The 13,676-nt window shown below is 42.0% G+C and overlaps 1 protein-coding gene across 7 annotated transcripts in view; it reads right to left on the bottom strand.

The window, feature by feature from the left end:
* Positions 1-3,716: 3,716 nt before the first annotated feature.
* LOC120799142 (solute carrier organic anion transporter family member 5A1-like) overlaps positions 3,717-13,676 on the bottom strand; it is a 41,696-nt gene continuing 31,736 nt past the window's right edge. For 5 of the 7 annotated variants that reach the window (XM_040144074.1, XM_040144075.1, XM_040144077.1 and 2 more), the window contains exons 7-10: positions 12,381-12,540; positions 11,700-11,944; positions 10,729-10,793; positions 8,578-9,875 (exon numbers count right to left, since the gene is read on the bottom strand). In XM_040144074.1, coding sequence (XP_040000008.1) covers positions 9,355-9,875; positions 10,729-10,793; positions 11,700-11,944; positions 12,381-12,540 — 991 coding nt within the window. In that variant the 3' untranslated portion in view covers positions 8,578-9,354. Of the gene's footprint in view, positions 4,924-8,577; positions 9,876-10,728; positions 10,794-11,699; positions 11,945-12,380; positions 12,541-13,676 lie in introns of those variants that run through there. The other 2 variants (XM_040144081.1, XM_040144080.1) reach the window with 2 other exon arrangements.

The raw sequence follows: 13,676 nt of genomic DNA, 5'->3' as shown, positions 1-13,676 counted from the left end.
AATTTTTTTTTTATTCAAATAAAGCTATTTCTATTTAATTCCCGCTGTATTTATCCCTTTTCCAAAGTCCAGTTCCAGAGTTTAATTCACAACGCCAGTTTAATTTTATCAAACCGGTCTTTTTATCACCAAGCCTTTTTCATTTAAGACAACCAGGCTTTGAAAGAGGACGTTTTAAAATCAAAACTGTTTGAGAACCACTGCATTAATTCCTGCTGTACTTACTTGAAATTGTCCCTTTTCCAAAATCTGTTTTTCTTTCAAAGACACTAAGATACTTTTTTTTTTTTTTTGCAGAAAAAAAAAGGTCAGAAAAGGATAAAATAGTATTAAATGCTGCTGCTTTTCACAATAAGAGTTTATCTGATTAGACCTACCAAAATAACACAGCCACTGTCTTGGATCAATTGGAACCAAATTTGGTAAAGAAAAGTGATGCTGGTGATAGTTTGTTTCCATGAAGAAGCCTTTATGTTGTACACCCAGAGAATAAAACCCACAAACCCACAGCTTCTGTAATACTGTTTTATTGTTTTTTCACATTTTTTTTGACAGAAGTCAAGGCATTTGTAAACAGTGTGTCCACAAATCTACATTTTGCCTCTGTTCAGTGTGGCCTTTCAAAAACACTGTCATTATGAAATAAATACAATACTGATTAAAAAACAAAAAAACAAAAAAAAAAGTGAACCAACCTACATCTGTGTGATGGAGCTCATACAGATCCAGATTCAGTCTGTGTGTGTGTGTGTGTGTGTGTGTGTGTGTGTGTGTGGTCACGGTCGGGAATTGATGCCACATTTTACTACATGAAACGACGCGGAGGCAGACGCCGCCTTCTGCCCGAAAGAGGACGTGAAACGAGCAGGGGAGGAGGATAGACAGTAGCAAGGCCGTGAAAAAAAAAAAAAAAAATCCCGGAGCTGGTGTCGGCAGGGAAAATCGTCAGCGCGAGGACGAAACACTGAGGTCACCTGCCCGACTGATTCAGAACCTCGCTGTCTGCTGGCCCCAAACTCACACCGCGGCAGCAGATGTGGATCAATCCGCCGCGTTGCTGTTGTTTGAGTGACGTCTGTCAACATCTACAGTGTCCAGCTGCTTTAGGAAATGACTGTGCCTGTTTATAGGTGAAACTATACTTTTTTTTTTTTTTTGCAGAAAAAAAAAGGTCAGAAAAGGATAAAATAGTATTAAATGCTGCTTCTTTTCACAATAAGACTTTATCTGATTAGACCTACCAAAATAGCACAGCCACTGTCTTGGATCAATTGGAACCAAATTTGGTAAAGAAAAGTGATGCTGGTGATAGTTTGTTTCCATAAAGAAGCCTTTATGTTGTACACCCAGAGAATAAATACCCACAAACCCACAGCTTCTGTAATACTGTTTTATTGTTTTTTCACATTTTTTTTGACAGAAGTCAAGGCATTTGTAAACAGTGTGTCCACAAATCTACATTTTGCCTCTGTTCAGTGTGGCCTTTCAAAAACACTCATTATGAAATAAATACAATACTGATTAAAAAAAAAAAAAAAAAAAAAAAAAAAGTGAACCAACCTACATCTGTGTGATGGAGCTCATACAGATCCAGATTCAGTCTGTGTGTGTGTGTGTGTGTGTGTGTGTGTGTGTGTGTGTGTGTGTGTGTGTGTGGTCACGGTCGGGAATTGATGCCACATTTTACTACATGAAACGACGCGCGGAGGCAAACGCCGCCTTCTGCCCGAAAGAGGACGTGAAACGAGCAGGGGAGGAGGATAGACAGTAGCAAGGCCGTGAAAAAAAAAAAAAAACAATCCCGGAGCTGGTGTCGGCAGGGAAAATCGTCAGCGCGAGGACGAAACACTGAGGCCACCTGCCCGACTGATTCAAAACCTCGCTGTCTGCTGGCCCCAAACTCACACCGCGGCAGCAGATGTGGATCACGTCTGTCAACATCTACAGTGTCCAGCTGCTTTAGGAAATGACTGTGCCTGTTTTATAGGTGAAACTATACTTTTTTTTTTTTTTCCTACCTAAAGATTTTACATCTTCAGTAGGAGCCGAGAGCCGCAGACAGAGGAGGGAGGTCAGAAAGTCCTGTGGGAGACGGACTAACGCGTTGTTGGCTCTGGTCTTTGCATTGGATTTGCTGACAATAAGAAACAGACACAACACCAGCCTCATCCTTAAGCTAAACTATGTCAAATGGGAAAACTATTTTTGCAAAAATCGAATTTGAGGAAAAAGTGAACTCGTCAAAAGGTGTCAAAGTAGCTCTGGTAATAATTAGATTTACAAAGAAGCCTTCAGAGAGACGGCCTCGACGTTTCATCCTCGTCCTGCATCGTTTATGGGTTTGAAACCGGGACACCAGCTGAACAGAAGCGTCAAAAAAAAAAAAAAACAAAAAAAGTGAACCAACCTACATCTGTGTGATGGAGCTCATACAGATCCAGATTCAGTCTGTGTGTGTGTGTGTGGTCACGGTCGGGAATTGATGCCACATTTTACTACATGAAACGACGCGCGGAGGCAAACGCCGCCTTCTGCCCGAAAGAGGACGTGAAACGAGCAGGGGAGGAGGATAGACAGTAGCAAGGCCGTGAAAAAAAAAAAAAAACAAAAAAAGTGAACCAACCTACATCTGTGTGATGGAGCTCATACAGATCCAGATTCAGTCTGTGTGTGTGTGTGTGTGGTCACGGTCGGGAATTGATGCCACATTTTACTACATGAAACGACGCGCGGAGGCAAACGCCGCCTTCTGCCCGAAAGAGGACGTGAAACGAGCAGGGGAGGAGGATAGACAGTAGCAAGGCCGTGAAAAAAAAAAAAAAACAAAAAAAAAAGTGAACCAACCTACATCTGTGTGATGGAGCTCATACAGATCCAGATTCAGTCTGTGTGTGTGTGTGTGTGTGTGTGTGTGTGTGTGTGTGGTCACGGTCGGGAATTGATGCCACATTTTACTACATGAAACGACGCGGAGGCAGACGCCGCCTTCTGCCCGAAAGAGGACGTGAAACGAGCAGGGGAGGAGGATAGACAGTAGCAAGGCCGTGAAAAAAAAAAAAAAACAAAAAAAGTGAACCAACCTACATCTGTGTGATGGAGCTCATACAGATCCAGATTCAGTCTGTGTGTGTGTGTGTGTGGTCACGGTCGGGAATTGATGCCACATTTTACTACATGAAACGACGCGCGGAGGCAAACGCCGCCTTCTGCCCGAAAGAGGACGTGAAACGAGCAGGGGAGGAGGATAGACAGTAGCAAGGCCGTGAAAAAAAAAAAAAAACAAAAAAAGTGAACCAACCTACATCTGTGTGATGGAGCTCATACAGATCCAGATTCAGTCTGTGTGTGTGTGTGTGGTCACGGTCGGGAATTGATGCCACATTTTACTACATGAAACGACGCGCGGAGGCAAACGCCGCCTTCTGCCCGAAAGAGGACGTGAAACGAGCAGGGGAGGAGGATAGACAGTAGCAAGGCCGTGAAAAAAAAAAAAAAAAACAAAAAAAGTGAACCAACCTACATCTGTGTGATGGAGCTCATACAGATCCAGATTCAGTCTGTGTGTGTGTGTGTGTGTGTGTGTGGTCACGGTCGGGAATTGATGCCACATTTTACTACATGAAACGACGCGCGGAGGCAAACGCCGCCTTCTGCCCGAAAGAGGACGTGAAACGAGCAGGGGAGGAGGATAGACAGTAGCAAGGCCGTGAAAAAAAAAAAAAATGTTGATACATGCAACCGATTACCTCTTGTTATCCAAAGCATTAAGTATCATCCTCAGAAGCTTTAGCCTAAGTTGTGTTCTCCCCAGAGCTGTGCCCAGGATTTTAGAAATACCGAGTTCATGAGTCCACAAGTTTTTTATTTTGATAATTAAATGTTTTTTTAAATAACTTAATTGTCCAAACGTGAAGGTCTAAATGCCGTTTTTTCATTTTTCCAAGTAAATGAAGTACTAACTAAACTAGTAAATTGAATATATTGGTCTGACAAAACAAGCTGACGGGACGGGGATTTTTTTTTTTTTTTTTTTTCCCCCTCAACGATTTTTTGTCAAAACGACCACTTGATTAATCCAAGGACAAACTCTCAGATTAACTGATCATGAAAGTAACCGTGAGGTGTAGCCGTAGTGTTGAGGCAACGTCAGTTCAGGTTAAAAACGTGTTTCTATTCCCAATACCAAGGTACCGAAAAGGTTCGGTTCAGATATCGGTGCCAATAATTCTGTCACTGTTACTGTGTTGACGCTAGCATTGAAAGCTTCGGACACAAGGGCTCAGCCGGTTAACGTTCTCCAACACTTCAACCCAGCAGCTTAGCATTAATAAGCATTATATCAACATTTAATACATGGTTTTCTAACTCACTATGCTGTAGTTGTAAGCAGCTGTACAGGCATTTTTAAGTGTTTATCAATGTATCCGTCAACAAGTCTTAACTCCTCCTGTGACGCATCGGATGGAGCTGGATGCTGGTGTAGAAACGAAATAAATGGATGACACTCTGGTGAAACACAGTTTTAAAATATATAAAATATCTTTACAGAAGTTTGAATTGTTGACGAATACTGTACATTCATGTAATCTGCTCATATATTGCTTAGGAATGCAGAATAGGCGGTTTGATTAAGCATTACCACATTTTTGTTTGGCCGCAGCGAATTTTAAACAGGTTCAAATCCACTTAACCTCTGCATCAGAAAAAAATGGTCTGAAGGATTTTGGAAATGTTTTCAAAAGGCAGCAAAGCGTTAACAACTGACCTGCTGGAGCTGAAACCATTAGTCTGTTACCAAGTTGCCAAAAATTCCCCGGTTCCAGCTTCTAAAACGTGAAAATCTGCAGCTTTTTCTCCGTCTTCCATGAAAGCGAAGTGAATATTTTTGGGTTTCCGGGCCGATGGTCTGACTAAACCCGACATCTGAGGACATGAACAGCATTTTCGCCATTTTACGACATTTTTTATACAAAATTCTCAAATGTAAAAGTACTGATCACATGAGACACAAGTCCCACTACCATTTTTCCTGATAATCATACTGTTTTGGTTTTTGTTTTGTTTTGTCTTGTCTCTCGGCTCTTTTTTTTTTTTTCCTCCTCCTTTTTGAATTAATGCCTTCCTGTCTCTACGTGCTGTTCCATGTCCTAACCAGCGAGCGTCCTCAGAGGACAGCAGCTGACCCGGTAGCTCATAACTACTGCATGTTGTGTGTGTGTGTGTGTGAAACACTTTGCCTCCACAGGCAGCACAACGGTCCTAAACACAGTGTCTTCATTGAGGTCTGAAGATTCAGGATAAACCGAAAAAAATTATAATTAAAAAAACAAGAAAACAAAAAACACAGTGGAAAGGAGAGATTTGCAACGAAAGGCCAACAAATCTGATGATTCGCACTGCTGTAACAACGCGCGTCATGAGCACGGAGGCTGCTCTTTAGGACATAACTGGTAATACTGCTTTAAGGTGTTGAAAAATTAATACTGTTACTCCAGGTCTTACAGCTCAGAAATGCCATGGACTAACCCTTTAAAAAAAAGAAAAAAAAAGTCACCTATTTTTATGGAGTAATCACAATGTAGAGCCCTGAAATATTTCACTCTGAAAACCATTTGTCTGAATGTGTGTGTTCCAACTAGGATCATTTTCAGCGGAGCAGTTTCTTTGTTTGTTCTAGGGATTTAAAAAAAAAAAAAAAAAAAAATGTTCATAAAGCAAATCTAAAAATTAAAGCAGATTCGACTTTCAGGTCAAAAAAAAAAAAAAAAAAAAATCCGGTTGCTCAAATTAGACTGGTAAAATTCAGACGCCCAAAGTCAACATAAAAAAAATTCAAACATGAACATCCGGGCTGACGAGGATCGACGGGACCTCCAGTCAGTCGTGTGATCCAACAAAGAAAAACTTCAGATGACCTACTGGAAACCTCAGACGTGTGATTTTTTTTTTTTTTCCATCTGAATTTTTGAACATGAAAAATAAAAAAAAATAAAAAGTTTCTTAAATGGCACAACTTAAATGGAAAGAGGGGAAATGAAACCACATAAAATCAAACCGACGGTTTTCAAAGTAAAATGTTCCAGTCCTGTAAATTCAGTGGTGTTTCAATTTCATAGTTGGTTGATCGTTTTCATATAAAATTCACATTACAGCATTTCTTACGTTCTTACATCCACAGTCTGAAAATCCCAAACTTTCACTATCTTACAAACTAACTAATTTTTAGAATAAGATTTAAATGTGGTTGTATTTTTACTACTGAAAAATGAAAAAGCGTAATTTCTCCCTGCTTTCTTTAAGTACAGTTTTCCTCTTCATAATGCCAGACGCTTTTTTGAAAAATTACAAAATGAGAGGATTTTGGCTTTTGTGTCCAATGTAATGTTTCTCCGCTGCTTTAAAAACCCCATCTAATTTCTAATTTTTTTTTTTTTTTTTGGGGTACAGTCTCTCAAAGGTCTCACTTTCTTAAAACCTGTGGAAAAACTCTGCCAGTGTGGTGGAATAATTTCAACAGATCCTCCAGTTTTAAGTCAGTTTTCTTGGTCGCAAAGCGGCGTCCCATCGCCTTATTCTAGTCTCTCTTCAAACAGAGACACTCATTTAAAGAAGTTCTTTTGAAACTTCCCGAGTTCATTTATGACCTTGGAAACAACAGTTGCCAAGACAACGTCACCTTCGGGCTCCCTTTAGTAGCTGTTCTGGAGCTTTCCATGATAGCACATGATCTTCAACGGCAGATGGAGCTTGCTCAGTTGTCATGCAATTGCGTAGGTTCAAAATTTTTTTTTTTTTTCTTTCTTTTCTTCTGATCACTTAAAGGACAGCCGATTTCTGCTGGTGAAGATCAAGTGATATGACTGAAAACTCCAGAAGAGCCACTAAACGGATCTTGGGATGGGGATTGTTTTGTCAACTGCTTTTACTGCGGTCAAGAAGGAAACCTCAACTTCTAAGTAAAGACAAATGAGTCCTTAAAGAGCTCAGATAAAATAGAAATTTTTGACTACATCCGCAACTCTATGACATCTGTGCATTCATCTGCTGAGGAAGATCATCCGATAACGATCGAAAGCTCCGTGACGACTGCTAAATGAAGCTTGGGCTGAGATTGTTTTGCGGGAAAAAAAACCCCCATTTTGTATTTTAAAACAGGGTGAAAATCTTTCTGCCCTGGCCAATTTTTTTCCAACAGTTTCTAAGAAAATATTTTTTAGACTTTTAAGGCCGAAAAAAAAAAAAAAAAATGACTTGATTAGATGGAGATTTCTTTACAGTGTAGTTATGGCTTGATGAAGCGACGGCACCAGGAACTACTCTGCACAGGAACTTCCTCAACTCCTGGGCCTCAGCTATCAAAGAGCAACTAGTTTAGGGACAATCTAGTGCTCAAACGGTAAGTGATTAGTCAACTGACTGTCAGACGCATTTCAAGATGTCACCTTGGGCTCAGAGAGCATTTTTCGCTTTTTGACTTTTTTTCTCTCTTTTCTTTCTAAACTCATTGTTTAATTTTAAAAAATAATCAGTAGATTTCTAGATAAAGAAAACAATCATTAGCTGCAATGATCAGTAGCCTTTTCCCTACTTTCCCTGTGATTTTGCTAAATTTCAAAACTTTTCATGACCTCGAAACTGTTGCCTTCTTTTTACTTTCCACACTTTAACTTGCATATATTTGCAAACTGCTGTCTGGTCTGGCATGTGGTGAAGAAAACTGCACATCCTATTCTCTCAGGCAAGAAGGTCATTACCCATAAATCACTGGTACTACTGTTAAACAATTAGCCAACATGATGCAGGGCAAGAAAACAAGTTTCTATCCAAAGATTCTCCCCAAAATTCATCAGCAGCTTTTACTTCTGGAGCTGACGAAGAATAGACGACTACGCTATGACCTCTACGTGATGGTCGACTACTTGGTCTTTCTTACATGTTTAGTACAAATGTTGGTGCTGCTGTTGGTACGTGATCGGCTGTATCTCTCATTGAGCCTGGTAAGTAGTCAGAAAAACAGCCCGTCAAGAATGCAAGAGCGCTGTCCCAGTCCAACCTCGAAAACTCCTCCGAGCACAGTTTTTCTTCCAGTCGTGCGGAGGATCCCAGTGACTCGTCCAGCCAGGAATGTGGTCAGGAGGAAAATGCCGATCCTGTTCTTTTCAGGTTAAACCACTTATCAGGGTGCCAGTCGGGGGGGGGAACGGCTCGGATATATGGATGCATTGTATAGAGCTGGCAAAAGCCAAACAATCCGACTTCCAGCGGTAATACTACGTGTCATTGTGTCAGGGGAGCAACAAAAGGCCTTGCATTGGACAGGAATGCATTTTGTACGTGCCAAGCTGCTTAGCCCAGTGACCTGTTGTCCAGTTGGGTTCTTTTCAAATGTTTTTAACCCTAAAAAAACAACAAAAACGAAACAAAAACAAAACAACCCAAAAAGAACAAAAATGGATGCTAAACTTTTTTTTTTTGTTTTTTGTTTTTTTTTTGTTTTTTGTTTTTTTACATAGCACCAAGCCATCGGTTTCCAGTTCTTAACACTTAATTACAGTGTATCACATTTCCAGAGGGTTTTTTTTTTTTTTGTTCCGTGAGAGCGCTGATATGCAGTGTCCGGAAAACAAAACGTCGCTCACACGGGGGGTGAAAAAATAAAAAACACAAGTGTGGAAGAAGAAGAAGAAGAAGAAGCAGCAGCAGCGGCAGCATACAGACGTGAGGTGACTGAGAAGCGGGAGGGTTGGTGAAGCTGAGGTATCTGTTCAGGTGACTCTTATTCCTACAGGGTGACAATCTGAGACACGTCCAGTGTGGGTGTGTTTGTACATGTACTATACATGTGAGGGCCCGTGGTGACAGAAGGCACATATTGCCGGGGGAGGGGGTGATGATGGTGGTTGTGGGTGGGGGGTTATGAGCGATGAACTCTCCTCTCTCCAGAGCGGGGGGAGGCAAGCCTTTGTCCGCTTGCTGCACCGGGCTGGTGGAAAACAAAGAAAACACCTGGCTGCTTTCAACGTTTTCACCGACCAAGCAGATTTTTCGTGTCAGAGATGGGTCTCCAGGCTGGTTGGTCCCCAAATTACTTCAACTTTTCATCATTCGACCACTGATCTGGAGGCTCTGAACAAATCAGGACCTCCACTTGATGGTTTTTGACCCGCGGAGGCCATTGGTGCAGACAAAACTGAAAAGCCACTTGTTTTACCAGCCAACAAGAGTTTTGAGATGACAGCAGAGCTCCACGTGATGACTGGTGCCTTTGACAGCGGCTAAAATCCAGCTGACTAGATTTCAGAATAAAAGAGATGTCAGTGGGACCTGGCTCATCGCCCATCCCCCTTCTGAAACTCAGACTCGGACAGAAACGTGCTCCAGCGATTGGGCCGGCGTGGGGGCGGGTGCCGCTGCAGGTGATGGCGCAGCCGGAGGGGGAGGAGTTATTGCTTTTAGCTCATTGCCAGGGCAACTCTGGGTGCTGACGCCACGGTTGAGGGCGCCGGCGCGTGGCGGAGCGTTAGCGGGCAGAGTGTTAGGGTCGCTTCGTGGAATGTTGACGGGGCAGGAGCGGGTGCGGGCGTGGCCCTTGTGGCCGCCCGGGTGGCAGACAAGGCTGCCCACAGTGTCAACGGGCGACAGGTGGCGCTTGAGCCAGCGCTCCACCCGCTCCTCCTTGTACTTGATGGAGTACCAGGTGAGGAAGATGAAGAAGAAGCCGAGGAACTTGAGGCTGGCGGCAAGGCCGAAGTAGACAAAACGCAGGGAGGTGACGTCGTACTCCCAGCAGGAGCCGTGGACACCGCAGTCCTGCTGCCACAACATGCAGGTGGTGTCAATGACGGCGCCGAAGTAAATGGGTGTTGGGATGTAGGCTGAGTGGAGAAAAGAGGGAAAAGACGAGAGGAAATGAAAAAGAGAGAAGAGAGGAAGAGGAGGAGAAAACAGAGAAGGAGCACATGCCAACAACAAAATGAAGAAAAAAGAAAGTGGCAAGAAAAGGGGACAGATGGGCCAGTGACAGGAAAACAGTGAGGAAAGAGTGAGGAGCAAGAGGGACAGAGAGGGAAAAGACAACACTCATGAGTTTATAAATAAGCACAACCGACAGAATTTGACCAAACTGAGAAGATCCAAATCGTCTCAGTGAAATGGGATAGTTTATTCTACTCCAGTGATTCAGCAGGCACGTCAATAAAGTTGTTGGATTTGCGAGAAACAGATGGAAAAAAAACAATGGCCAAAACTGCATTAATAGACTAACGAGGAACACTGCATCCTACGATTCCCATGATGCAAAAACCCAACATCTTTCAGTCCTCTCCCTGCCTGGTTATCAGCCCACGTCTTTCAAAGTCCACGCCCTAAGTTTGTAAATGTTTTCTAGTTAATTCATACTGACAGCAGCTCTCTGTCCAAACTCCATATATCAAATCCAATTTGACTCCCCACCCCCTATTCAAGAGAACGGTGATGTTGCTGAGGCATTAAACAGGCAACATCTCATTTCTTAATGCTAAATCGGGCCGTCGGTCAGCCTGGACTGATACAGGTTTGTGAAAGACTGGCACCGATCTCCTCGGAGAACGTTGCTGATATTGTACCTTTGAATTTAGACTTTTCTCGTGTCAACAACAAACCAACTGAAATCCTCTGTCAGCATAAAAAAAATAAAATTGGGGAGTAGTTTTCTCCCGTTTTTTTTTTTCCTGCGGTGATTCCACTCACCGAGAGTCCTGAGGAGAACAAACTGCATTCCCAGAGCAAACGGCCTCTCCTGCTCCGCTACAGACCTGCAAGACACAAAACCACACAGAGAGGTGGAGACTGAGGAACACCTTAATAGTGAAGCAAAGAAAGGAACTGTTGTAACTGGCTATTTCTGAACTACACGGACAGCCAGATGAACGGGATTTACCAAATAAAACATCACAAGGTTGTTTTTTTTAATCATGTTCCAAACTGGGGAAAGCGAAGCTGTTTGTCATGTCAACAATATATGGCCTCCATAAACCAACCATCAACTTGTATACAAGAGGAGAACATTCAAACCGGAACACTATGATTAAAAACACATAGAATGCATAGAAATACATGCGAAAACTACAATACAGAATTTTGTGCTAATGAACAGGAGGCGGCAAGCAGGATACAAAAATTCTCTATCGTCATTCAAACTGGCAGCATTTACCATGAAAGGATTGATAACAATTGTATATGACTTGGGATTTTTGTGGGCTCCAATAACAGTCTATTCTGTCCACCTCGGTCATGTGGCTTCATCTTTTTCATTATTTTAAGGACCCAAAAAAATTCTAACAGAACAGGAAGCCCCCAAAAAAAGGGTTGTAAATCCGCATCGGAGGCTGGACTTCCGGTGAACTGTGCACAAGCTCCAGGTTGCTTCTGGGACAGATTCTATATCATCAATTGATGTCACAATCACAACAACACTCAACACTTAGCAGCTGTAAGACCAAATATTAATATTTCCGTTGATTTCTTTCTGCATAAGTGGGTATAAATGGGTTGTGGTTATCCCAAATATGCCATTTTTGCCACAATAAGTGTAACAATTGGAGTTTATGAAGTTGTAAAATTTGGATTTTTCTGCACAAGATCACAAGATCAACTCATTTGGCCTTTTCAGTTTCAGTAAAACTTTTGACTTGACTTTTTTTTTTTTACCATACCCATACCTTAGGGTGACGATGATGGCGGAGGGCTGGGCGCAGGCAGTGATGAGCGTGACGATGAAGAGGAAGATGAGGAAGGGGATGAGGGTGCTGCAGGTGCGGTCGCACTTCCCTGACACAGCGTAGCCGTTCTCGTTCAGGTAGGTTTTGACGATGACAAGCTGCAGCTGGTTGCTGCCCTGGCCGCTGGACGATGGCGTGATGACCTGCCGACTCTGGACGCAGGCGCAGTCTGAGTAGTTACGAATCTGGAGGGCAGACGGGGACGTGTACAGAGGTTTAGAGACTGTGACTTGAATACCATGTTATTAAAGACATTAAATTCAGAACTGTAAACAAGTGAGATCATCATCAAGAAGACTGCCAGCCTCTCTCGGCCTCTACACTTTTAATTTCAGTTCAATTAAATGACGCTATCAAAAATTTTAAAAATGTACCAGTATCCCCTTCTTTAAATTCTGCAGGACATGAAATCACAATTTTTCAGCTCAGTTTCATCAGCAACAATCTCCTCACCTGGTAAGATCTTAAACTGCAATGAACTCACTCACTAAGCCTTCTAAGCTTTTTCATGTTTTTTACAGCTGCACAGAAACATTAATCGTGTAAAATCGTGTAAAAGCTTGATATCTTTTAACGACTGCATTAGCTTGTGCTGCTCATCCGCTATCCCCGGCCCCGTACCCCGGTGCTATCGTTGGCCACGCTGCTGCAGCCAGCCAGGCAGGGGTTGAAGTACGTGATGCCGTCAGAGCCGCAGACCGGAGCGTACTCGTGGATTTTACAGCCGCAGTTCACATTACAGCCTCCAGTCAGGTTCCTCTGGGTCATGGTGAGAGTCGGTCTGGAGAGAGAGAATATCAAGACAGCAGTCGTTTAGGTTTTGAATTTTAAAAACTCTAAAACTTATTTCTAGACCTTACTTTTTTTTTTTCTACTTTATGCAAGATCACTAGTAGCAAAGCGTAAGTCTAATTTGGGGTTATTTTCTGCATTATCAGACAGCTGACAGTTGAATGGACATTACAAACCATAAGTACATGTATTAGAAAATATCAGGTTCTTTGAAATCAAAAGTCTGTGGCCATAAAAAAAAAAAAAAAAATTCTCTCTAGTACTCCTCCAACTAGGAGCTGAAGCTAAAGATTACAGCTTGTAGAAACCTGATGAAACATTCAGCAGTTTAAAAATCAGTTCACTCTCAGATTCCGGGTCAGTTTTGGATGGCTCTTCTCCATAAGCAGCTGAGGCTTATGGGTATGGTTGTACTATGAGCCGGCCGCCGTGAAAAACTGACCGAACAAACACGATTTCTCTCACAAGAAAAAGTTGAAATAGTGAAAACTGCACAAAAATAAAAAACCTGAGGTGGCTGTGTGATGAGAAGGTAAAGATATGTAATAATATTTAGAACAAAATCAGAGTATTTAGTTGTAATATGTTTCTGTGCAACCATAACATTTCAAAAACCTGAAAAATCTAACTAACTGTATTATTTTTCTATTTAGTCATGTTCAGTAGTGTCTTGCATGCAATGGTTACTGTGCTGGACCGTGAGCACGCCAGCAGCACATGACTGCTGCCGTGTAACATGCTGTGTTAACATTGATCTAAAACTACAGCTCAGGCTAAAAAGAATTTGGGCAGTAGTTTTTCTTTTTTGTTTGTTTGTTTGTTTGTTCTTTAATACTGCCATGAACTGTGAAATTTTTGACCTGTTTTTAGGACTTGAGTTAAAGTCAGGTGATCACTGAAGTTATTAGGATACATTATCTGGGGACCATAAGTATCTGCATTAAATTTCAAGGCGATCTATAGCCGTGCAGATTTTTCAAATACTTCAAATTCACAAACAGACCAAACATGCGATTAGCGCTGCCATGCCTGAAGCCACACTCACAGAATGGATAAAAAAAAAAAAAAAAAAAAACACATTAATGAACTGGAGAACAAGCAGAAACTTTATCTGATATTGATTTA

This window comes from Xiphias gladius, chromosome 14, assembly GCF_016859285.1.
Source record: "Xiphias gladius isolate SHS-SW01 ecotype Sanya breed wild chromosome 14, ASM1685928v1, whole genome shotgun sequence".
Lineage (NCBI taxonomy): Eukaryota > Metazoa > Chordata > Actinopteri > Istiophoriformes > Xiphiidae > Xiphias > Xiphias gladius.
Note: the sequence above shows the minus strand (reverse complement) of the source record. Positions and strands in the feature narration are given on the sequence as shown.